Here is a 26,001-nt window from a genome sequence, read left to right on the forward strand (position 1 = left end):
TCCAAATGAATCTTCCCTGGTGCTGCCTCATCTCTTTTCTGGTGCTTCCTCATTCCAACTGAACAAAAAGTCAGCCGTGCATTCTGAAGTGGATAAAAGCCCTGGCCCTCTGAAGTGTCACTGTTTCAATAAGCTAATGAAAAAAGTCCTCTCTCTCCTTTCTCTACTCAGGGTTGGACCAAGCCCAACGCTTTCCACGTGTGCATCACCTCCTACAAGCTGGTGCTGCAGGACCACCAGGCCTTCCGACGCAAGTCCTGGCGCTACCTCATCCTGGACGAGGCCCAGAACATCAAGAACTTCAAGTCCCAGCGCTGGCAGAGCCTGCTCAACTTCAACAGGTCCGCACTAAGGGAAGGGGATGTTTATAGACGGCCAGTATGTGTTGCCAGTGAACATCCTAATCCTCATTTTATGAATAGTAATAATACACGATTTTTATAGCGCTTTTCTAAAATCCTTCAAACAACGTGCTCCCATTTCTCTGCATTCTTCCTGAACCAATATCAGTCCAAATTACGACAACTTAAGCTGAAAGTTCTTCGTCCACTTAGAATATAATAAACCTAAATCCTAACCTGGTGTCATTTTAACGTTCTCTCTGGCCCCAGTCAGAGGCGCCTGCTGCTGACAGGCACCCCGCTGCAGAACAGCCTGATGGAGCTGTGGTCCCTGATGCACTTCCTCATGCCCCACGTCTTCCAGTCCCACCGAGAGTTCAAGGAGTGGTTCTCCAACCCCCTCACCGGTATGATCGAGGGTAGCCAGGAATACAACGAGGGCCTGGTCAAGAGGTTACATAAGGTAAGGACTCCGGCTGCGAGGGGGTGTGGATTGGTCAGAGTATGTAGGGGGGTCCAAATGAACTGTTAATGCTCGTTGAGATGTTGTCAACGACATTCTGCTCCCTAACCTGACATATCACCACTTTCTGTTTTTCCTTCTAGGTGCTCAGACCGTTTCTGTTGAGGAGAATCAAGGTGGATGTGGAGAAGCAGATGCCTAAGAAATATGAGCATGTGGTGCGCTGCCGTTTGTCCAAGAGGCAGCGCTTCCTCTACGATGACTTCATGGCACAGGCCTCGTAAGTATCTATAGGTGGTTACTGGAAGCAAATGATGCGTTGCAGGAGGGCTCATTGGTTTGAAATTCTGCCAGTAATATGCTTTTTACCTGTATATTCTTATTCTTTATTGCCAGAATGTTATTACATCACTATGATGTTGTCAGCTTCTACTGTAGGTTTGCTTAGATCATCTACTAGTTAATATTGTAAAGGAAACCCCTTTTCACCCTTTTTATTTCTCTCAGGACCCGGGAAACGCTGGCTAGTGGTCACTTCATGTCTGTGATCAACATCTTGATGCAGCTCCGTAAAGTGTGTAACCACCCCAACCTGTTTGACCCTCGGCCCATTCACTCCCCCTTCATCACCAAGCCTATCGTCTTCCACACTGCCTCCCTGGTACAGCGAGCCCTGGACGTCTCCCCATTCAAGGTTACTGCTCCCACTGCCCCCTGGGGATGGGGTGTGTCACTGGAGCTGTGCAGTCTAATTGAAATGCATTTGTACTTATCTAAACGTCCATAACCTTACCCCTCCTCCTCCGTCCCCAGCGCTGCGACCTGTCCATGTTTGACCTGGTGGGTCTGGAGGCCAATGTGTCCAGGTACCAGGCCGACGTGTTTCTGCCTTCCAGGAAGGTCACCCGTCAGCTGATCCAGGAGGTCATGGAGTCTCCCGACCCCCCTCCCCGTCCCAAACCCGTTCGCATGAAGGTCAACAGGATGTTCCAGCCCTTACCTAAGGCTGATGGTCGCACGGTGCTGGTGGTGAACAAACCCCGACCCACCTGCCCTGTCACCCCTGCTGCTCAGGCCTCAAGGACCCCTCTCATCCAGGATGTGACGCCAACCCCTACACCGTCAGTCCAACAAAGTTAGTACTAAATACCTTGGATTTACAAGTACAGTGCATTCGGAAAATATTCAGTCCCCTTGACTTTTTCCAAATGTTACGTTACAGCCTTATTCTAAAATGGATTAAATCATTTGTTCATCAATCTACACACAGTACCCCATAACGACAAAATAAAAACAGTTTAGCAATTTTTGCTCATTTCTAAAGAATTAAACACTGAAATATCACAGTTACATACATTACCAGTCAAAAGTTTGGACACACCTACTCATTCAAGGGTTTTTCTTTATTTTTACTATTTTCTACATTGTAGAATAATAGTGAAGACATCACAACTATGAAATAACACATATGGAATCATGTAGTAACCAGAAAGTGTTAAACAAATCAAAATATATTTGATATTCTTCAAAGTAGCCACCCTTTGCCTTGAGTGCTTTGCACACTCTTGGCATTCTCTCTTCATGAGTTAGTCATCTGGAATGCCGTTCAATTTACAGGTGTGTGTAAGTTCATTTGTGGGATTTCTTTCCTTAATGCATTTGAGCCAATCAGTTGTTGTGACAAGGTAGGGTTGGTATACAGAAGATAGCCCTGTTTGGTAAAAGACCAAGTCCATATTATGGCAAGAACAGCTCAAATAAGTAAAGTCCATTACTTCAAGACATGAAGGTCAGTCAATCTGGAACATTTCAAGAACATTGCACTTGAAGAAACTTTCAGTCACAAAACCATCAAGCGCTATGATGAAACTGTCTCTCATGAGGACCGCCACAAGAATAGAAGACCCAGAGTTACCTCTGCTGCAGAGGATAAGTTCATTAGTTACCAGCCTCAGAAAATGCAGCCCAAATAAATGCTTCACTGAGTTCAAGTAACAGACGCATCTCAACATCAACTGTTCAGAGGAGACTCTGTGAATCAGGCCTTCATGGTTGAATTGCTGCAGAGAAACCACTACCAAAGGACACCAATAAGAAGAGACTTGCTTGTGCCAAGAAACACGAGCAATGGACATTAGACCGGTGGAAATCTGTCCTTTGGTCTGATGAATCCAAATGTGAGATTTTTGATTCCAACTGCCGTGTATTCAAGAGACACAAGTGAACAGATATTCTCTGCATGTTTCGTTCCCACTTTGAAGCATGGAGGAGGTGCTTTGGCGGTGCTTTGCTTGTGACACTGTCTGTGATTTATTTAGAATTCAAGGCACACTTAACCAGCATAGCTACCACAGCATTCTGCAGCGAAATGCATTCCCATCTGGTTTGGGCTTAGAGGGACTATAATTAGTTTTTCAACAGAACAATGACCCAACACACCTCCAAGGTGTATAAGAGCTATTTGACCAAGAAGGAGAGTGATGGAGTCCTGCATCAGATGACCAGGCCTTACTAATCCCATGATCTCAACCCTATTGAGATGGTTTGGGTTGAGTTGGACCGCAGAGTGAAGGAAAAGCAGCCAACAAGTGCTCAGCATATGTGAGAACTCCTTCAACACTGCTGAAAAAGCATTTCAGTTGAATCTGATTGAGAGAATGCCAAGAGTGTGCAAAGCTGTCATCAAGGCGAAGGGTGGCTACTTTGAAGAATCTCAAATATAAAATAAATGTTGATTTGTTCAACACTTTTTTGTGGTTTTTTTTGGTTACTACATGATTCCATATGTGTTGTTTCATAGTTTGTCTTCACTATTATTCTACAATGTAGAAAATAGTACAAATAAAACAAACCCTTGAATGAGTAGACGTGTCCAATCTTTTGACTGGTAGTGTTAGTATTCAGACCTTTTACTCAGTACTCTGTTAAAGCACCTTTGGTAGCGATTACAGCTTTGAGGTCTTGGGTATGACACTACAAGCTTGGCACACCTGTATTTGGGGAGTTTCACCAATTTCTTCTCTGAAAAACATCCCCATAGTATGATGCTGCCACCACCATGCTTCACCATAGGGATGGTGCCAGGTTTCCTCCAGATGTGATGTTTGGCATTCAGGCCAAAGAGTACAATCTTGGTTTCATCAGACCAGAGAATCTTGTTTCTCATGGTCTGAGAGTCTTTAGGTGCTTTTTGGCAAACATCAAGTGGGCTGTCATGTGCCTTTTACTGAGGAGTGGCTTCCGTCTAGCCACTCTACCATAAAGGCCTGATTGGTGGATTGCTGCAGAAATGGTTGTCCTTCTGGAAGGTTCTCCCATCTCCACAGAGGAACTCTGGAGCGCTGTCAGTCACCATCGGGTTCTTGGTCACCTTCCTGACCAAGGCCCTTCTTCCCCCGATTGCTCAATCTGGCTGGGCGGCCAGCTCTAGTCTTGGTGGTTCCTAACTTCTTCCATTTAAGAATTATGGAAGCCACCGTGTTCCTGGGGACCTTCAATGCTGCAGGAATGTTTTGGTGCCTCGACACAATCCTGTCTCAGAGCTTTACGGACAATTCCTTCGACATCATGGCTTGGTTTTTGCTCTGACATGCACTGTCAACTGTGGGACCATATATAGACAGGTGTGTGCCTTTCCAAATCATTTCCAATCAATTTAATTTCCCACAGGTAGACTCCAATCACGTTATAGAAACATCTTAAGAATGATCCATGGAAACTTGAGCTCAGTTTTGGGTCTTATAGCAAAGGGTCTGAATACTTATGTAAATAAAGTATTTCAGTTTTTTTTTTATACTTTTCTAAAAACCTGTTCTTTCTGTCATTATGGGGTATTTTGTGTAGATTGAGGATTTTTAAAATGGTATTTAATCCATGTTGGAATAAGTCTAACGTAAGAAAGTGGAAAGTCAAGGGGTCTGAATGCACTGTAAATACTGCTTGAGTAGTTGCTAAATTTACATGGGGAAAAAATCAAACATATGATCCAAGTGTTTTTGTAATGGTCTGATCTTAGATGCACTATGCAGAAATCGCTCTGCCATTTCCTGGTTGCTAAAATTCAAATAGTTTGCCTAATTTCAGTTTGTGACAAAATCAAGCAAGTGTTTTGTGTGGAGAAACATTGTACCATCTAAACCGCTGTGAAATATATTTTCCATATCCAAACTAATTGTATTTTCAGCTGTTTGAAGCTGGTGTACGAAACCGAAAGTAAAAGACGCAAACGCGAAACTTAACGGGAAGCATAGAAATGGCGCACATAGAAACCGATCTCTACCGCTTCTGAGAGTGACAGATCTATAACTTACATTTCTATGTGCATTTTTTGGGGGGGGGGCAAGCCCAAAAAGTAGCATGTTGCAGCTTTAAAGGAAAATTCTACTCCAACTATATTTGGATTTTTTTCATTAGTCCACTGATACACTCCCAGAATGTTTTGCATGTCAGCAGTTAAATTGTCAAGATATAGGACTTTCAAGAAGCATATTGTCACCTGCCACTTGATGTTTCTTGCATCATATGATGCTTCTTGAAAGTCCAGTATCTTAACTTTACTGCCGACGTGCAAAACATTCTGGGACTATCAACAGTGGACTAATAAAAAAATATACCAAAATATATAGTTTTTGACTTTTCCTTTAACCTTGAATGCCGTTAAACATTTCTTGTGGAAACCTCTACTCAGCCAGACAAACGATTCTATTCTACACAAACAGACATAATGTAATACTTTCTTCCCTTGTTTCCATGAACCCTCAGCAGTGTGTTCAGTGGCACCCACAGCCCCTCCTCGCCCGCCCTTGCACCCCAGTGGCCCCTCTGTCATGAAGTCCGGCTCCCCAATGCCAGTCCTGGCCGTACGCCCACCCACCACCTCCTGCAACCTCGCCACCCATCTCACCCCTCCTCCCAGCAACGTTTTGACCCAACGCGTTTTGCTCAGCCCAGACATGCAGGCCCGGCTTCCCTGTGAGTACCTGCCATTCTCTCAAACACTCTCTGTCGGTCAACGAATGTGCATGAACAGTGCATAAGAAGAAACTGAAAATGTATTAGACTGTAAATTCATGATATTTTTTTTGTTTATCTCTACTGGTGAAAAGAAACTCATCTACATTTTAATATCTACCATTTTTCTCTCTGTCTCAGCTGGGGAGGTAGTGAGTATCGCCCAACTGGCCTCATTGGCCGGGCGTCCTGTGTCATCGTGCCAGGGCAGTAAGCCTGTCACCTTCCAGCTGCAGGGCAACAAGCTCACCCTGTCTGGGACCCAGCTCCACCAGGTTCCCATGGCACCTCCACGCCCAGTACAAGGTCAGGTCAGATCCCAGCACTAACTACACTACATGGAGATTCACAGAGTGTACAGAACATTATGAACACCTGCTCTTTCCATGACAGACTGACCAGGTGAAGCTAGGATCCCTTATTGTCACTTGTTAAATCCACTTCAATTACTGGAGATGAAGGGGAGGAAACAGTTTAAATAATGACATTTTAAGCTTTGAGACAATTGAGACGTGGATTGTGTATGAGTGCCATTCAGAGGGTAAATGGTCAATACAAAATATTTGGTAGAAGGTGCCAGGCGCACCGGTTTGTGTCCAAGAACTTCAATGCTGCTGGGTTTTTCACGCTCAATAGTTTCCCGTGTGTATCAAGAAAGGTCCACCACCCAATGGACATCCAGCCAACTTGACACAACTGTGGGAAGCGTTGGAGTCAACATGGGCCAGTATCCCTGTGGAACGCTTTCAACACCTTGTAGAGTCCATATCCTGATGAATTGAGGTTGTTCTGAGGGCAAACGGGGTGCAACTCAACATTAGGAAGGTGTTCTTAATGTTTTGTACACTCAGTGTATATTACCAGAATGGCTTATGTCATTAAACTCTAGAATGTGCTGATATAGACAGCCATATTAGTGTTCTATTTAAGTCAGGGGTACAGTATCTATCCTGTACTGACAGGAGTGTCTAAATTGTGTGGTTCTTACTGTGGGCTCCGCAGGTAACGTAATGCATCTGGTGACCAGCGGAGGGCAGCACCACCTCATCAGCCAGCCAGCCCAAGTAGCAGTTTTCAGTTCAGCCAATACCCACGCTGTCCCCACCTCTCCTGTACCCTCGGGAATCCAGCTGCCTTGCAATTCTTCTCAAGGTACAGCAGCATCCCCTTTTTAAGACTATGGTCACTGATCTTCGTTCATGGTCTTTTGCCCTGGTTCAGTGACGGTTGTGTTCTTACCTGCCTTTCCTTTCCAGTGCCCTCCTCCGTGGTGACCAGCTCTGGGATTGTGAAGATCGTGGTACGCCAGTCAAGCAAGGAGGGAGGGGGTGTACCCACCCTGGCAGTGCCCCCTTCTCCTCGCGTAGCCCCCCAGGCGTCAACCTCCATGCACCATCATGCCAATACTGCCGTGAGAACTCCTGCCCCCCAGCAAACTGCCCATCGCCACCCCGGGCCCACCACTGCTCAATACACCCTGGCCCCCCCTAGAACCCCTACCTCAGTCACAATTAGAACCTGTACCCCAGCCCCCCCTCGAACCCCTGCCCCCCCCCGTAATCCTACCTCAGCCCTCAGTCAGTCCCAGCCCCCTCGCCCAGTGCTTAAGGTAGTAACGGGACCAGCAGAAACCAGCACAGAACAGAAAGGTGAAGAGATGAATGCAAAGAATAATTTTATGATTCTGTATTTACAATCCCTGTATTGAACAAGTAAATTCTCCTCTCTAGCGCGTGTGAATTCTACGTTGACGTGTGAGGAGAGCAGCGACACCAAATCAGCCGTTCCTAAATCAGGGTCCCATGTTGGTGGATTTGTCCCCCCTCGACCTCGGGCACAACCTCGCCCACCTCCTCGCTCCCCCTTCTACATGGTACTAGCTACATCTGCTTTCATTTACAAATCTCTTTTCTTTTGTTTGTGACTTGTTTCAGTCACCGTGTATGAAATTATGAGGTTGCGTATATCCCACAGTAGTACCTTTTTTTAGTTCTGTCAGTTATCAGCCCACAGCAACATTCTTAAATTGACTCCTGTCATGTCCCTTTAACTGTTGTTGTCCTATCAACTGACAAACTGTCCCTTTCCCCCCGTCAGTCATGGCTGGCAGACAGCCGCAAGAAGCAGCGAGACAGCCGCCTGGCCCAGATCATCCGGATCAACGACCTGCACTGCAGCGCCAAGCCCGTGTTTGGCCATGAGGTGCTGGACTTCCTCACCTTCCTCCCGGGCTCCTGCCCTGCTCCGGCCCCCAGGGCCCTGGGTCAGTGGGGTCGCTCGGGTCACGCCGCCTGCCTGTTCGCCCAGTCCCACAGCACTACGGACTACTGGGACCAGAGCTGCGCCCTGAGGGAGGGCATCCACACCACCGAGGACAGGCTGCAGCTGCTCAAAGATGTGATCGAACGGTAACACGCTGACTGCTGCTGTCCACTGTCTGGAACCACGAGACGGTCCACATTTTTTGTTTTATCCCTGCACTAACACACCTGATTTAACAAATCACCACACTAATCACCAAGCCCTTCATGAGTTGAATCGGTTGTCAGTTTTCAAGCACCTTTTGTTTATCTTTCTTGTGATGCCCCAGGGATTGATGAAGGGTAAATATGACCATTTCTAATCGGACCCTATTTCCTAACCTTCAGGTTTACGTTTGTGATCCCGCCGGTGGAGGCTCCAGCCATCACCATGCACAGCTGCCACCCCCCTCCGTCTCTGAGCCACCAGCAGGCCGTGTTCACCTCGCTGCTCTCCTCCCAGGTGGCCCCGCTCGCACGCAGTCTGCACCGCATCCAGTGCAACATGAGGACCCACTTCCCTGACCTGAGGCTGATCCAGTACGACTGCGGTGAGTCCCCACTCAGACAACACAACCGTGTGTTCCTTAGGACTTAGGAAACTTGTCTTGTTTTACCTCGGCATTGGCTGAGGAATTTTAACTCTGACACCTCAATCAGTTTGGCTATGTGTTTGCAAAGGCCATGACATGAAAAGACACTTAAGTGGAAGTGCTGTTACTTCAGCGATGATACAGACACAGTCTGTCTCTAGGGTCACTGGGTCAGGGTCACGTTCAGTTCTCCAGAGAAGCGTGTCCTTCAGTTGAAGACGAGAGGTATTTTTTAAATGAGGAGAAACGATATGAGCTTTTGAATGATAACACTTTGGTGTGTGTGTGTGTGTGTGTGTGTGTGTGTGTAGGTAAGCTGCAGACGCTCCACACCCTGCTGCGTCGGCTGAAGGAGGGCCAACATCGCGTTCTCATCTTCACCCAGATGACCCGCATGCTGGACGTGCTGGAGCAGTTCCTCAACTACCACGGACACATCTACCTCCGCCTGGACGGCAGCACCCGCGTTGAGCAGAGACAAGTGAGGGGCGCCGTGACTAGACCTGAGCTTTATGGGATACTGTTGTTGTGTTGGACTTCAGCAACTCAATTGGGGGTCATTTCCATGTAATATATTTTGGACATTTTGCGATTTGATTGGCTGAGCTGAACGGAATTGACCCGGAGATCAATATTGTTCTGAAACTGATAAAGGATGCTGACTGTTGTCCTCCTCTCCCTCAGTCCCTGATGGATCGCTTCAACGGGGACCGCCGCATCTTCTGCTTCATCCTGTCCACGCGCAGCGGCGGCGTGGGGGTGAACCTGACGGGCGCCGACACGGTGGTGTTCTACGACAGTGACTGGAACCCTACCATGGACGCCCAGGCCCAGGACCGCTGCCACCGCATCGGACAGACCCGCGACGTCCACATCTACAGGTACACCGTGAAACCCTCCCCTGCCTCTTAGGCTGTTGAACCAAGCTGACACTTAACTCCCTCTAAGTCAAATCGTCTCAGCACTACAGTCGGTTTTTAGTTTCCTTTAGATTGGACACAGGCAGGATCTGAAAGTCTCCGGAAGTAGCATGAACAGTGTGCATACCTCTACTTTGAAGATATTAATGTGGTAGGCATAGAGCCAGTGATTACTACTCTGCCACTATGTTAGCTAGTCTGTTGAGCATCTGGTGTGACTATTCTCCACCCCCCCAGGCTGATCAGTGAGCGCACGGTGGAGGAGAACATCCTGAAGAAGGCCAACCAGAAAAGAATGCTGGGAGACATGGCCATAGAAGGAGGCAACTTCACCACCGCTTTCTTCAAACAGGTACGTCTCCACCGATGTAACACTCTGTGACGTCGTCCATTCACTCTGAATCGAGGGCAATTCAAGACGAACTACGCTCCCCTCTCTCCTCTCAGCAAACCATCAGGGAGCTGTTTGACGTGAATGAGGGGGAGAAGAAGGAGGTGACCCCAGAGCCGTCTTTGCCCCAGCCAGAGGAGGAAGAGACGGGCAACAAACAGAGCACCACCATCCTGGAGCAGGTCAGTCACACCCAAAACACTGGTAATAACAGTATGTAGTTGAGTTTAACTGGTGTGTTCAGAGCAGGTGTCTCTCAGACCATAGACACCTGTTTATACCACACCATACAACAGCAGGAGTCTAGAAGACAACCAGAAACCAGCAGCTGTTTGGACCAGCACTGACTCCATACAAACAAGCTTTATTTGATAAAATAAACAAGATTATTTGAGGTCAAATGACTGTTTTAGGAATTGTACAAGTCAGCAAGACACATCAATCTCTACTCCAGGTGGCACTGTTCCCAAAAATGAATTCTCTCTCTGCCACAGGCCCTTTGTCGTGCCGAGGATGAGGAGGACATCGTCGCTGCCTCCCAAGCCAAAGCAGAGCAGGTAGCTGAACTGGCAGAGTTCAACGAGGCCATCCCATTGGACGAGGCTGGCGAAGGGAGGGACCCGGAAGAGGAGGAGCTCTCCAAGGCCGAGCAGGAGATAGCGGCTCTTGTGGAGCAGGTGATTGTTGTTCAATATCCCTGTTTTTTTTGGCTATTCCATCTGTGTTGTTTGACTATTTTGAGCTTTTTTGCCAAACCTGACAACCTATCTTTTTTTCCCCCTCGTATCTCAGCTCACTCCTATAGAGCGCTACGCTATGAATTTCCTGGAGGCTTCACTGGAGGACGTGTGCAAGGAGGAGTTAAAGCAAGCAGAGGTTAGATTGATATTTCTCAGTGCATTTAGGAGAGCTTGCCATGTATCCATGTTTAATTGGTTCACCCTATTAGAGACCTGGGTTCGAATAAAAAGCCCATCTCTCTGCTCTGTGTTTACAGGAGCAGGTGGAGGCTGCCAGGAAGGGGCTGGACCAGGCCAAGGAGGAGGGCCTGAAGCTGCATGCAGGTTCCTCGGACAACGACGACGAGGACTTCGCATCACAGCCAGCGGAGGAGCCCTCGCCGCCCGGGTCGGGCCGTCGCCCACGCAAACACAAAGAGAAAGGCGCTCCCTCCACCAGAATCAGCGGTAGGCTCCGAGGAGCCACCGCCTCCCCACCGCCCACTTCCCCAGAGCCAGAGTCCGATTCCCCCACCCCCAGAGACGTGCCTGAAAGGCTCCGCTCAGCTCTGAGAGGACGAGGGGGGACCAAAGACACTACCACCACACCGTCCCGCACAGAGCACCCCAGGGCCCACACCTCCTTATCAAAGGAATCTGCCAAACCTGCATCCACAACCCCGGCCTCTCCTTCTAGAGACTCCAGCCTCAAATCCGGGTCGGCAGCGCCACCTCTCGGATCCCAGTCCCATTCCAGCTCAGTGCCTTCCACTGCCACCAGTCCTCTAGCTGGGAAATCACTGACACTACCAGGGGACTCACACACCTGGTCACCAAGCAGGGAGAGGGCAGTGTGTATCACTTCAGAGTCCACGTGTCCGGTGGACCACCAATCATACTCTGCCCAGGCCAGGGACTATGACATTAGGGACCAGGAGTCCCTGTCTCCCAACTCTGTGTGCCCTCTCTCCCGGTCGCCACGCAAGCGCCAGTCGGCTGACGGGGAGGTCCTGCTAGGCCTTCCGGAACATTCCCCGTCGGCCAAGGTCCTGCGGAAGCTCCCTGGTCGCCTGGTGACGGTGGTGGAGGATAAGGAGCCCAGGAAGAGGAGGAGGAGAGGCAGCGGGACAGGAGGATGCTCATCAGAGGAGACGGAGAACGCTGAGTCGGGCCGAGTCTCAGACGAGCCAAGCAGAGACTCCCAAACCCCTGACAAAATCAGCCAGACACCCGAAGAGAAAGGGACTGCTTCAAAATACTCAACGACCACCAAACTCACAGAGGACCAAGAATCCCCCTCAACACACACCTATCCTGCCAGAAGCTACCTCCCTTACTCCCCGCCCCACCAATCCCCTGACATGCCGGTGCTGAGGAACCTGCCGGTGCGGCAGCGGCTGGAGAGCGAGTCTCGCGTGGCGGCGCAGTTAGGAGAGCTGGGCCGAGGGAGGGGAGGGAACTACCACAGGAAAATGGACAATCAGCCAGGAAAAGACGGAAACGTGTCCTCACCCGCTAATAATGCTAACTCGACCCCACCAGTGAAACGAAAGAGGGGCCGACCCCCCAAAACTCCCCTCAGGTTGGCGGTATCCCAGCCAGAGCATGTATCTCCTCCCCAGCCCACCTCAGCAAGTGAGGGGAGCCCCGCTCTCTCCCCAAAACGCAAGCGGGGTCGTCCCCGCAAGGACTCGACAACTGTAAAGAATGCTGTGGGTGCAGGACATAACTCAACCTCCAGCACCACCAGCCAACCTGGTTCCCTGTCTGAGGCTGTTAACACAGAACCACTACTCCCATCTGCCCCCACTGAGCCTCAAACTGTGGCCGCCTCTGCTATCTGCACCAGCCAAGACTCTCTGTCTACCAAAGCTGAGGACTCTACCGCAACATTAAAACCAAACACTAAGACCCTTACCACAACCCCAACTGCTATCCTGGCACTAAGCCCAGCTCAAATCCTTACCACAACCGCTATTCCTGCGCCAAGCCGAACTCGAGTTCCCATCTCAATTCCAATCTCTGTCTCCACCTCAAGCTCAGCAACCATCTCCACCCCGGTTCCAATTTTAGTCCCTACCACAAGCTCACCCACAGTCCCCGCCTTAAACTCAATCTCTGTTCCTGCTTCAAGCTCATCCACAGTTTCCACCCTAAGCTTACCCACAGTATCCACATCGAGGCCGCCCTTTAGCCCTACCTCAAGGTCAACCTCTGGCCTCATTCGAATTCCAACTGCAGTCCTCACCTCAACCCTTGCCCAATTCCTCACCTCAAGACCTAGAGTCTCCACTTCTCCACCAATCTCCACAACTACCACACAAATCGTCACCCCTACCCCCAACAAGATCTCCACTCCTCCCCTTTCCCAAATCACTATCCCTACACCAGCTCAAATCTCCAAAATGGCCACATCAGTCTCTACTCCAACCATCACCCCCACTCCAGCCCCTACACCAACATTCACAAATGTCAAACAAACCCCTACTCCGTGCCCTACCACAATTGTTGCAACCCATGTACCAACACACACCAAACTCACCACAACCTCAATCGCAAATCTGACCACCATTTCCACACCAGGCCCAAGTATAATCGTCACCACCGTCACACAAGCCCGAACCGCCGCCATCACTGCAACAACCTCCATACCAACTTCTACCAAAATCACCATCACAACCCCCACACCAGCCCCTACACCAACCACCACACTAACCTCTACACCAGCCCCTACCACAACTGTCACCACCGTTACACCAGCCTCTACCACAACTGTCACCACCGCTACACCGCCCCCACCCAGAACTGTCACCACCTCTACACCGCCCCCACCCAGGATTGTCACCACCGCTTCACAGCCCCCACCCAGAACTGTCACCACCGCTACACCAACCACACCCAGAACTGTCACCACCTCTACACCGCCCCCACCCAGAACTGTCACCACCTCTACACCAACCACACCCAGAACTGTCACCACCTCTACACCAACCACACCCAGAACTGTCACCACCTCTACACCAACCACACCCAGAACTGTCACCACCGCTTCACAGCCCCCACCCAGAACTGTCACCACCTCTACACCGCCCCCACCCAGAACTGTCACCACCTCTACACAGCCCCCACCCAGAACTGTCACCACCTCTACACAGCCCCCACCCAGAACTGTCACCACCTCTACACCGCCCCCACCCAGAACTGTCACCACCTCTACACCAACGACACCCAGAACTGTCACCACTGCTACACCGCCACCACCCAGAACTGTCACCACCTCTACACCGCCCCCACCCAGAACTGTCACCACCTCTACACCGCCCCCACCCAGAACTGTCACCACCTCTACACAGCCCCCACCCAGAACTGTCACCACCTCTACACCGCCCCCACCCAGAACTGTCACCACCTCTACACCACCCCCACCCAGAACTGTCACCACTGCTACTGCAGCCGCTGCCACAACCATCACATCAACTCCTACCCCAATCTCTACCCCAACCCCCACCCGTTCCCAAGTACACAACTCCACTACCAACAAAATCGTCACCCAGATATCCACCCCAGCCCCCACTCCAAGTTCAACATTAGTCCTGCCCCTGGCCCAAATTCCTATTACATCTACCCTCTCCAGCAACTCTACTGCTGTGGCTGCCACAGAGAACCAGGCTGTGGAGACTGCCCAGAATCCAGATTCAGAGAACATAATAGACATGGAGGTGGAAACGCAGGCAGTTAAAGTGGACAAAAAGGCGGAGGATGGAGAAGAGGAGATTAGTGACTCTCAACCGAAAAAGAGGAAAGTTGAGAATTCTCCTGAAGCCAAAGACAGTGTCCTTTCCACTCCCTCTCTCGCTGACCCAGAGACTCCAGTGGCTCCTCGGCCAGAGGAAACGGATAACAAGAAGATAGAGGAGAGCGCCGGAGATGACAAAGCCGCCAGCAAGAAGAGGCCTCTCAGTCGCCAGAGCAGTCAGGAGTCGGTGCGCTCCTCTTCTCCTTCCTCGGTGTGCTCCACATCCAATCCCACCCGGTCAGCCCAATACAAGAAGAGTGCAGAAAAGAGAGCACCTGCCAAGAGGAGGCGAGGAGAGGTTCTGTCTGACCCAGAGAAGGGAGAGGGGAAGACTGAGAAAGAGTCCACCAACGCCACTCGGAGGAGGCAGTCCAGGTCCTCTTCTTCAGACTCGGACCCCTGTGAAACCAGGAAAGAGCGCCTCACCCGCTCGTCCCAGAGCTGGCAGGAGAAAGAGGGGGATGGAGAGGGCAACAGGCGGAGAAGAAGACCTGCCAGGAGCTCTGAATGGGAGGGCAGGACTGTGTCCAACAACACCGGTACTGGGGAGTCTGGCAGCGAGACATCCTCTGTGAGAGTCACCCGGAAATCCTCTGGTCCTCTGCCCACCTCGGAGAGTAAACCCCAGTCTAACAGCGTGCCCTCTACCCCTCCCCAGCCAGAGGTCCTGGGAAAGAGATGTTCAGCCCTGAACGCTGCAGCCAAACTCCTTGCCATGCGAGGCAGGGTCGACACCCCTGGCAGCAGGAAAGACCCTGCGGCTAAGGCTGCTGGGCAGAATGCCATTTCTCCCGCTTCCTCTGACAAGAACCACAAGTCCAAATCTAAAAGTGCACCAGCCACTCCGCAAACAAACTGCAACAACAAAGCAGGAATCAGCAAGATGACTCCCACCAAGTCTAGCCGCACCGCCGCCCGCTCCACCCGCCAGTGCCCTGGCGCCCTCGTCCCACCCCTGGAGACAGACAACAAGAGGGGGAGCAAGAAGGAGGAGAGTGAAAAAGAAAAAAAGAAGCCCTCGGAGGAGAAGGAAGAGGGGGGCGAGAGGGAGACTCGCTCGTCCAGGGGCCACAGCGCCTGCAGCAGCGTGAGTAGCGATGGTGGAGGGAGTAGCCGGAGCAGCAGCAACAGCAGCCAGCGCACCCACAGCCTCAGCTCCCAGAGCACCGGGCCCAGGCTCAACAGCTCGCGAGCACCATCCTCCAGCAGCGAACGTGAACGCAGCACCGAGAGGGGCAGGAGGCGCAGACACAGGAAGGAAGGAGAAGGCTGTGGGAGGGAGACCCGGAAGGAAAGAAAGGAGAGGCACGCCCAGAAGCGGGAGAGGCTCTCACAGGAAGGGAACGCTGGCTCGGGAGAGGGCACCCCGGACAGGGTGCTGCGCAGCGTGGCGGCTATGGCAGCAGCTCAGGCCCGCACACCGGCAGCCAACACCCGCTCCTCCCGGTCTTCCTCTGCCCAACACAACAAGACATGATGGAATAACAATATATATTTTTTAAACTGGGAGAGGGAGTGAGGGATTCTGACTGGGAAATGGAGGGGAAATGGCCTCAAGTTGCTGCTTTGTCTACACTGACGGAGGCCAGAGCAGAACTATGTGTTGTGCAGGTCAGTGACCTCCCTCCCTCTTGGGCCCTCTCCCCCACCCCACATTAGAGCTGGTCTCCTCTCCAGTTCAGCCATCATCAACTGGGGAAAGGCTTAGAGATGCCCGACTGTTTGCAGAGAGAAAGGTGCCACCATGGTAGAGCCCTTCCAGAAGTGAGGTGTTGTAGTCCTGAAGGTATCACTTCATACGGACAGTGGCTTGACTGCACACCGGGGACTTTGGGACTAGGTGGGTGCGAGTGAGTTATTTGTTAGTTCACACTATGTACTGTAAAACATTTAAAAAGACTGGAATACTAAGAGATGTATGTGTTCGAGAGAGGATTAGATTGCGCCCAATATGCAGATTTTATCCTCTGCCAGGGTTATCGGTGGGAATCATTCATGCGACGTTCAAAATAATATTTTGAGTGACAGTTGTATCGTACGTTTGAAGGTTTTAGACTTTTTGGGTTCTGGACATTTTGTCAGCTGTTCTGACCTCTGTTGATAAGTTATGGATATTTTATGGTTTCTTCCAGGAAGAGAGCAGATCTGTAAATGTGATCTTTGCTGCACTATGCTGGAGCTACTCTTTGCTTTGGCCTCTGTATCTTGTCATTTTCTGTCCATCTGACTTTTTTAAATCCAGCCTGCATTTTTCCTTTGCATCTGACATGTCCTCAGCATTTGAGTGCATTGTGGTGTAGTATTTTACATCAATTTCAATCAAATTACTACTACGTTCCTGGTACCTCACACAAATGTAACTCCAAATATGGCTGTCTCTCTCAAGCTTGTTATGCATCTCGAAGATGCTAATTATTTTACTCACTGGCAATGCAGAAAGAAACAGGAGCAGAACCTTGATTTAACTCCTCACCTTTCCAAAGTCAGACATTATGGTCAACATTTCATGTAGTTTATACTAAAAGGGTATTGAATCAGTGTGAATAAAAAAACATTAGTGCCTATTAGGCCGAGTGGGTGAATGGAGATCCCAGTTTGCTTTGTAAAGTACTTGACGTTGGGGTGTGGAACTTACTGAGTTGTCATTTGTCACTAAAAAAGGATATGCTTTCTGTAAATCATGAGAAAAGCACCCTAATGCACCAGTGCTACCAAATTCTTTATTTTTTTAAATCTGAATTTCTATCATTTCATTGCTCCTCTTTCATGTAAGGACTTAAAATGGTGCAGATGGCTCTATAAATTGTCAATTAACTTTGAGGACTTGCATTTGTCAAAGCAGTTTTTGGGCAGGGTGATGTTTGAGTGAATGGGTGGAATATGGTGATGGTCTTTTCTTGATTTGTCCCTTTAATTTGTTACATTCCTTTGTTCCCTTGTAATTCCACATTGTTTTACTTGAAAGACAAAATGACAGTTGAATAAAAGACCAAAAATGTATTGGGTGTCTAACCTTTTTATAAGACCATCTGCAAAATAAAGTGTAAATGTATGACACTTGTATTATACACATCTCAGTAGGTGCCATTTCTTTGTCAATCTTATCGCTTTTGACATCATATGGTACTGGATTTTACAATAAAATCTGCAAGATGTCCCTCTTGCGATTATCCAGGTAATTCTGGGGATCGTACCATTTCTCTCCGAACATTGTAGCAGAAAAGAGGCACACACGTTTCACAAACTTGAATCTGGGCAACAGTTAAACCCATACAAGCACAGAAGGCAACTTTATTTGAACAATGCATTAAAATGAGCTGAAAGTTCTATACAAAATTAAACAGCCATGCAACGTGTTGGTCCCATATTTCATGAGCTGAAAATAAAGACCCCAGCAAATGTTCCATATGCACAAAAAGCTTAGTTCTCCGAAATGTTGTACACACATTTGTTTACATCCCTGTTAGTATTCTTTGCCAAGATAATCCATCCACCTAAAAGTTGACATATGATCGTTACACAGGTGCACCTTGTGCTGGGGTTATGGTATGGGTATTCCCAGTTATGTGAAATGCATTTATTTAAATTCACTGATTTCCTTATGGACTAAGTTGGTCAGCATGGACGTCAAAACAACACTTGAACAAGCACCTACGATTCCTCACATGGCAGCTTGTCATTGTTGCTAGCTCTCTGGCCATCCAGATTCACTACACACAGACTTCTGACCCATTTTTGTGATGTCAGCACAGATCAATAAGGCTAAGATCTTAACTGTTTGGAAAAAATACAGATGTAAAAAAATGGGTAATGCGTTGAAGCGGAAGCATTGAATAATTACAGCAGTTTCCATCCCTTCTTTACAAAATAAGGTAGTACACTACATTGTTCTTAGCCCTTGGCGCTGTCCGTCAGCACATACGGAAAAAGGCACCATAACCATAAGGATTCCCATTGATTGTTGCTGTGGCAAGACTATTAAAATAGCAGCTTCCACAACAATATTCAAACTATAAATAAATACTGATGTAAATAGGACAACATGGGAGTGGGCCATTCATTGTAGTGATCAGACAATATAGTCTTAATGAGAGAGATCAATTTCAGGGGCAACATGGAAGCCAGTTCAGACATCTCGAAAGGTTTATAAAACTGCCTTAATGTCTTAATTACTCAACAAATAAGAAAATTGGCGATATACAATTATATTCTATATCTGCATTTAAAAACAAGCCCTAAAAAGTTTTTCACTTCGTAAAATAACCACCTTAGCTATGGGTTTTCCTGAGTAAATCTGATCAGTGCCAGTTCCAATACTGCATTCTTCCGTGCTTGTGGATATATAGGGGTCCAGCACGTTGAGTAATGAGTTGTCCACACATTTCTTCAATGGCATCCTAAATGGAAAAGGGCGCCACAGAGGGGGGCCAAAAAGCCTTCAGCATGGCCTTTCGCTGAGAGTGGGGCAGTTAACATGAGAGACTGATTGTTTGTGTCTGTCTATATGCGAGTGGTGTTAGTCAAAAGTTCAGTGATATCAGTAAGACAGGACATGTCTTTTTTTCCAAGGTCTCAGGGCAGGAGAGTGGGTCAAGGGAAGACACTGCAAAATAACAAAAAAAGTAGGTTTTGATTACTAATCAACCAATACTTCCAAGCTTTGTATTTGCAGTAGATGAACATGTTGATATTTATATGAAATGGCAATTTTTGCAAACCTCGTGTGCACGTCAAGAGTGAACTCACGTGTCTGGATCTCAGGAGAAGGTGATCGCCAATGAGATGGCTAAAATGAGGAGGAGAATGGCACAGCATAACGCGATCCATATCTTCTTCTGTAGCGGGAGAGAGGGGTAGTATCAAGTATCATTAGCCAACCTGACCAATAATTAGCCGTACAACCTTAAATTAATTCCTACCTTGCGTGCTTTGTTTTGGTAGGTGGCAGCTTTCTCGGTCTCCACCACTGCCTTCTGCACATAATCAGTTGAGTTGAGGACGTTGGCTTCAATGCGGTTGACCATCTCCCCCTGCACAACAGTTTGTCAATTCAGCAAACACCTCACTAAGGTTTCCACCAACCAACTTTCTCAAAGCCCATTTCATGAAAATGTGCTTTTCACGGGGAGTGAACAAGTACACACTTGGGTGGGAAAAATATTATGGCTCCAGTCTGTCCTCCTGGGGGTGACAGTCTTACCTGAGCCTCCACCTCCATGGCCAGGTACTGGAACATGTCATGCAGATCCCTGATGCTCCTTTCCAGTTTGAGGATCTCGTCATGCCGGGACTCAATTTCATTCAGCGCCTGCTTAGTGGCTTTAGCGTCGATCAGGATCTACAGAGCGGAAGAGTGTAAATGTTACAAATCAGGTTTTGAGCCTGACCAAAAAAAAAAAAAGTGTCACACGGATGATGTCTGAGAAATGACAACACATTTCTATTTAACTGCTCATAAAAAAAACACATCCAGCAAAAGAGAACTATAGTTAAAGTTGTCAATCTTCTAAAAGCAAGTGGGGGCCAAAAGGGTTCCATTTACGTGGGGTTCTCTTTCACAGCTATGGCGACTATACAGGTTACAGATGTCTAAGGATGTTCTGTACAGCACAGGCAACTCAATGAGCGCTTACCAAATTCAAACCTGTAGTCCAGTGCAAGCCATCAAGAGTAGAGTGTCTTAAACAAAACAAATCTGTCATCATTTTACTCCCAAGAGAATGTAGAAACATTTGTCGTCGTCCCAGACAGTACCGCTTACATACAGTGCATTCGGAAAGTATTCAGACCCCTTGACTTTTTCCTCATTTTGTTACGTTACAGCCTTATTCTAAAATTGATTACATGGTTTTTTCCTCATCTACACACAATACCCCATAAGGACAAAGCAAAACCAGGATTAGACATTTTTGCAAATGTATGAAATATCACATTTACAAGTATTCAGACCCTTTACTCAGTACTTTGTTGAAGCACCTTTGGCAGCGATTACAGCATCGAGTCTTCTTGGGTATGACGCTACAAGCTTGGCACACCTGTATTTAGGGAGTTTCTCCCATTCTTCTCTGCAGATCCTCAAGCTCTGTCAGGTTGGACGGGGAGCGTCGCTGCACAGCTATTTTCAGGTCCCTCCTGAGATGTTTGATCAGGTTCAAGTCCTGGCTACTCAAGGACATTCAGAGATTTATCCCAAAGCCACTCCTGAATGGTCTTGGCTGTGTGCTTAGGGTCGTTCTCCTGTTGGAAGATGAACCGTTGCCCCAGTCTGAGGTCCTGAGCGCTCTGGAGCAGGTTTTCATCAAGGCTCTCTCTGTACTTTGCTCCGTTCATCTTTCCCTCGATCCTGACTAGTCTCCCAGTCCCTGCCGCTGAAAAACATTCCCACAGCATGATGCTGCCGCCACCATGGTTAATCGTAGGGATGGTGCCAGGTTTCCTCCAGACGTGACGCTTGGCATTCAGGCCAAAGAGTACAATCTTGGTTTCATCAGACCAGATAATCTTGTTTCTCATGGTCAGAGTCCTTTAGGTGCCTTTTGGCAAGTTCCACTCAGGCAGTCATGTTCCTTTTACTGAGGAGTGTCTTCTGTCTGGCCACTACCATAACAGTCTTGATTGGTAGAGTGCTGCAGAGATGGGAGAACCTTCTAGAAGGACAACCATCTCCACAGAGGAACTCTGGAGCTCTGCCAGAGTGAACATCAGGTTCTTGACCAAGGCCCTTCTCAGTTTGACCGGGTGGCCAGCTCTAGGAAGAGTCTTGGTGGTTCCAAACATTTTCCATTTAAGAATGATGGTGGCCACTGTGTTCTAGCAGACCTTCAATGCTGCAGACTTTTGTTGGTAGCCTTCCCCAGATCTGTGCCTCGACACGATCCTGTCTCGGAGGTCTACGGACAATTCCTTCGACCTCATGGCTTGGTTTTTGCTCCAACATGCACGGTCAACTGTGGGACCTTACATAGACAGGTGTGTGCCTTTCCAAATCATGTCCAATCAATTTAATTTACCACAGGTGGACTCCAATCAAGTTGTAAAAACATCAAGGATGATCAATGGAAACGATGCACCCGAGATCAATTTCGAGTCTCATAGCAAAGGGTCTGAATACTTATGTAAATAAGGTATTTCTGTTTTGTAATTTAAATAAAATGTTCAAATATTTCTAAAAACCTGTTTTTGCTTTGTCATTATAGTGTATTGTGTGTAGATTTTTCTTTTTTAATCCATTTTAGAATAAGGCTGTAACGTAACAAAATGTGGAAAAAGTCAAGGCGGTCTGAATACCTCCAAATGCACTGTATGCTTTTTTTTGTTATTCAGCTGAACACAGAGCCTGATTGAGTAAGAGAAAAGTCAGAATACTACCCAACATAAAGAGGAAGAAAACACGTGTGATTGCCAGCAGGTGGTTTCCAGATGAGTTCATTAATTGTGGTTAGTTTCAGTCAGTCAGTGAATCTGTCAGTCATACTCACATTCTGTGTGAAAACATCAGTCTGTCCACTTTCAAGCATAACATCCAACTCTTCATCTGTTACATTGGTGCCAGCTAGAGGGATATAATAACTTTATCAGTTGCTGCTTTTGGGTATATTTAATTTTCATACGAAATCACCTTTGTGGATGAACTTCTGCATTGCAGTCTTGAATTCAGAAGACAAAAATCCATGGTGTTGAAATCACTTACGATTCCCCTTTCTGAACAGCCACACAGTGACAGTAATAGATGTAGACTCACTGATTCTGAGCTGCCTCTGTATCCTCTCCACGTTGCGATCTCTGTAGGAAGCCTGGATGGTGTTACAGTGGCCCATCAACTCCACAAACTCCCGAGACAAGACGCCATGCTGGAGAGAGAAAAAGGAGGTAGAGGGATGGGATGGGATGGGGAAAGTGTTCATTTAAATGGCAGCCTACAGTAAAACTATATGACTGAAAATCTATTTATTTTTCGGAAATTAGAAGCCTCACTTGGGCTCTCTGCATCCTTAGGTTTATGGGGATGTATTTCCCATCATCTTCTCCTTTCTTGGGTTCAATGACTGTGAAAGAAAACTAAACAATGGGTCTGATATTTCTGTATTCAGGTGTAACACCCGCGATCAATAGTCAATAGCTGATCATGTCACTTCAGTTAAGAATACTCACTCTTCAGTTTCTTATGGATCTGCATTGCCATTGTTTTGATCTGTTCCCGAAGGGTTTGGAGTTCCCTTTTCATGCCTGAACCAGAAAGAAACCTTACGACATCACCTTCAGTAACTGTCAACAGGCAGAGTAACTAATCCCTCAGAATAGGCAGCCTGAGGGGAATAATGGCACCTAATCATATAATTAGCACAACTGCTTTATCACCAAAAACAATAAAAACAGAGACATTTCTTAGTGGAATGTGATCCTTTGACAAGACATGGAGGTGCAGTGATTAATTAGGCTACAGCTCACATTACACATTCTATGCATATCATAACTCCTAACAGTACCACCATAGCATATATTTACATACAGCATATTAGCACTAACGTCAATGTGTTAGTGTTGATCTACTGACCGTCCTCTGGCAGTGCCACACCCAACACGGTCTTCTGTTTGTTCTCAAGGTCAGAAACCACCTTTTTAAGCGTCTCCAGTCCCTCTCGAATCTCTTGGACCTGATATGAAGGGATAAACAGGCTGGTTAACGTAAGATGAGCTAAATCAGTGAATTTGGTTGTTTGGGGCGCTTGAGAACGGGCCAGGAGACATATTCTGCATCATCCTATGTTTTTGCATAAGATGTAAATTGTGCATACAGAAAAGCTGCTGGTTTTAACTTGACAGTATTTCAGATTATAACTTGCCAGATCACATTGGCACAGTAATTTCATGTTGACACAACAAACTGTTCCTGTGCTTGGCATCCACAAGCCAAGAGAAAAGTACTGCAGAACAACAACTTGAAACTGACAGCAAGTCATTATAAAATGCAAACGGATGGCTTGACTGTTGAATTAGGTTGCATGATTTCACCTTCTTGAAAAATGCATCATTCTCCTTCTCCTCCCTCACTGTAGAAGTCCCTGGTTTGATCATAAGTGCCCTGCCCTCTTCATCCTCGTCTGACACCTCGGCAGTCTGGTGTGTGAGGAAGAGCAAGAGGGGGAAAGAATGGACACAATCCTCAACTTTTTGTAGGCATTAACTCCGTCATGGCTCTTTGGCCAACGCCTATGGGGAAATTTGTGTTTTTTTGTGGGGGTTTTATGTTGATAAACGCGGAAAAAAGGTCTGTGGTAAACAGGTTTAGGAGAACTTATAGTTTTGTTATGAGATAATCATCAGTTAACGTCACTTACTGTGCATTTGGAAGTATTTATGTAATCAAAACAACCACATAAAGGCTTCATATTTCATAAAGGCCAAGTTAACTGAATGATATCATAGAACAAAACGTATAAGATCTCCTAAACCTGTGTTAACCTCAGACCTTATTTTCGGCGTTCATCCCAAAGTCCCAACCTTTCCCTTGAATTTCTAATCAAATTCTATTTGTCACATGCGCCGAATACAACAGGTGTAGTAGACCTTACAGTGAAATGCTTACTTACAAGCCCTTAACCAACAATGCAGTTAAGAAAAATACCTTAAAAACAAATAAAAAGTTCCCCCATATGAATGGCTGAAGGTAATTTATTTCAGTTTTTTAGGACTACGAGCTAGCGAACTCTATTGCACATCATTGCCATGTAAATCCAACATGCAACCCATGAGTGCGGCATTGAACTTTTAATACACTTCCACCCACTGGCCTATCCTTGGGGTGTAGACTATTTCAGCTATGCTTGCTAGCCTAGCCAAGTTAACAAGTACGTTAACTTTAGCAAAGTTCGCCGATTAAAAAGCAATGTAGCTAGCACTAATAACTAGCTACCAGATAAAGAATACCCTGAAATAGCTAACAAATCTGCATTAAACCTTCCCTTGCAAATTGACCAATTGCTAAATTAATTGGTATTGGTTAGCATAAGTTAGCTTGAAACTCACATTGCCCAGTTCCTTGGTTCGGTCCCGCATTTCTTCTCAGTCCAAATGCAATGTATTACTACGATATCCTATATCAAGGTGAAGAAAAATTGGAACAAATGAGCAATAAAACATACACAAAAATAACTTTCGTGCTTGTGTCATTCAACAAGTAATCTAAACTGCTAAACTAGTCTTCCCTTTAGGATGTTAGAGAGAAAGACAGCCCACATTAGAACACATTGAGCTACGCCACCTACCGTACTGGAGCTTTTTTCTTTGCTTGACTATCAATTAAATACGCTAGTTCATTTAGCCCTCCGCTGTTATGAAACATGATCACATTTATAATTAGTTTGTGCTTCATTGTATTTTTTTGTACCCCCACAACAAAAGTCCATTACCTATTGTGAAATTGTTATTGACTTGATATGATCATAATGATCCTTCAAACGGATAAATTAAATTGTAGGTGACTATAATCCAGCATTTCCCAAACTAGGGGTCACAACCCCATATGAGGTTGCCTGATTTGAAAATGGAGTCATCGTAGAAACTCTGAAAAAATAAAATTGCGCTTGTTTCATAGAACTGCGGGTATGTCAGTAACCTTCGCTAACAGCTAAATGCGGTTGCAATAAACAGAGCAGTTTCTGTTTTCTTCCTACAAATGTGGCTCTAACTTTATGACCCCATTCCTGAAAGATAAGACTCCCAGGAACACATAGGTGTCTTCTGTTTCCTTCTACAATGCCCACAAGCTCAGGATTCATTAGAACAAAGTGGACAAGACCAAGCACTAAATCAGACTGGGGGGGAAACAAACATCATCATGATGTTCTTTTCTACATCATGCACAATTATTGCCTGATGATCTTCTGAACTTCACAATACCTTTCTGACGCATTTCAGTCACTTCAAACCATACTTCCTTCAGATTGAAATACTCTCAACAAATGTAATAGACTGTCATAGCCCCAATTAGAAAAGTTAACTTTTGCTGCTGAATACATAACTTTTTTACATGGTTGGGGGAAAAAAATGTTGATATCAAAATGGGGTCTCTGGTCAAAAAACGTATTGGAACACCTGCTATAACGTGTCTATAAGAAGAACATACATCCCGCTATCTATTTCAGATGCTTCAATCTTTCAAAATGGCTTCGGAATATGGAATTCCAGACCTTACAGCAAGTGAAATATTCCTTGGTGTTAAACTGAATTCATTTGAATTTGGTCAATCTACGAGGAGGCCTCCAAATCCACAAAGGGAGAGGATGGAAGGTATAGATACAATACACAATACACTGTGATCATCCAAATCAGATCAGATTCAATTAAAACCTAAATTAGAATTTCTAGGTTAAGAGAACACAACATCACTTATCAAATTAAACATACGTTCTCAGTGTAGTAATGTTTTGAAATATAATGCATGTACTGAGGAAATTCCCAGATATGGT

General features: G+C 46.9%; 2 protein-coding genes and 1 non-coding gene across 4 annotated transcripts in view; 2 read left to right on the forward strand and 1 right to left on the reverse strand.

Moving 5' to 3' along the window:
- Nucleotides 1-17,537, forward strand: part of LOC139368080 (E1A-binding protein p400-like) — a 29,852-nt gene extending 12,315 nt beyond the window's left edge. For both annotated transcript variants that reach the window (XM_071106636.1, XM_071106635.1), the window contains 19 exons: nt 172-341; nt 612-804; nt 948-1,084; nt 1,312-1,498; nt 1,618-1,939; nt 5,566-5,775; nt 5,956-6,120; nt 6,817-6,966; nt 7,071-7,463; nt 7,545-7,687; nt 7,912-8,222; nt 8,463-8,665; nt 9,019-9,188; nt 9,392-9,588; nt 9,865-9,979; nt 10,075-10,200; nt 10,513-10,695; nt 10,811-10,894; nt 11,016-17,537. In XM_071106636.1, the coding sequence (XP_070962737.1) occupies nt 172-341; nt 612-804; nt 948-1,084; nt 1,312-1,498; nt 1,618-1,939; nt 5,566-5,775; nt 5,956-6,120; nt 6,817-6,966; nt 7,071-7,463; nt 7,545-7,687; nt 7,912-8,222; nt 8,463-8,665; nt 9,019-9,188; nt 9,392-9,588; nt 9,865-9,979; nt 10,075-10,200; nt 10,513-10,695; nt 10,811-10,894; nt 11,016-16,010 (8,454 nt within the window). In that variant the 3' untranslated portion in view covers nt 16,011-17,537. The remainder of the gene's footprint in view (nt 1-171; nt 342-611; nt 805-947; nt 1,085-1,311; nt 1,499-1,617; nt 1,940-5,565; nt 5,776-5,955; nt 6,121-6,816; nt 6,967-7,070; nt 7,464-7,544; nt 7,688-7,911; nt 8,223-8,462; nt 8,666-9,018; nt 9,189-9,391; nt 9,589-9,864; nt 9,980-10,074; nt 10,201-10,512; nt 10,696-10,810; nt 10,895-11,015) is intronic.
- On the forward strand, nt 10,250-10,375 carry LOC139369038 (small nucleolar RNA SNORA11). The gene has a single exon (XR_011627040.1). It is a non-coding gene; the product is annotated as a small nucleolar RNA SNORA11 (small nucleolar RNA).
- LOC139368082 (syntaxin 4) lies at nt 17,532-24,804 on the reverse strand. The gene is made up of 11 exons (XM_071106637.1): nt 24,560-24,804; nt 23,546-23,650; nt 23,088-23,187; nt 22,685-22,759; nt 22,508-22,578; nt 22,275-22,383; nt 22,012-22,085; nt 19,734-19,871; nt 19,453-19,563; nt 19,280-19,368; nt 17,532-19,136 (listed from the first exon to the last, which is right to left on the reverse strand). The coding sequence occupies exons 1-10, from the start codon at nt 24,587-24,589 to the stop codon at nt 19,291-19,293; spliced, it is 891 nt and encodes a 296-aa protein (XP_070962738.1). The 5' UTR covers nt 24,590-24,804; the 3' UTR covers nt 17,532-19,136; nt 19,280-19,290.
- Between the last annotated feature and the right edge of the window lie 1,197 nt (nt 24,805-26,001).

Source organism: Oncorhynchus clarkii, chromosome 16 (genome assembly GCF_045791955.1).
Source record: "Oncorhynchus clarkii lewisi isolate Uvic-CL-2024 chromosome 16, UVic_Ocla_1.0, whole genome shotgun sequence".
Classification (NCBI taxonomy): Eukaryota; Metazoa; Chordata; class Actinopteri; order Salmoniformes; family Salmonidae; genus Oncorhynchus; species Oncorhynchus clarkii.

Excerpts from the sequence above, each read along its gene's own strand:
- LOC139368082 (XM_071106637.1), bottom strand. The coding sequence starts at position 24,589 with ATGCGGGACCGAACCAAGGAACTGGGCAAT. Across the intron at positions 22,579-22,684 it reads GATCCATAAGAAACTGAAGA|TCATTGAACCCAAGAAAGGA; the intron begins GTGAGTATTCTT and ends TTTCTTTCACAG. Across the intron at positions 19,872-22,011 it reads CTGATGTTTTCACACAGAAT|ATCCTGATCGACGCTAAAGC; the intron begins GTGAGTATGACT and ends TCCGCTCTGTAG.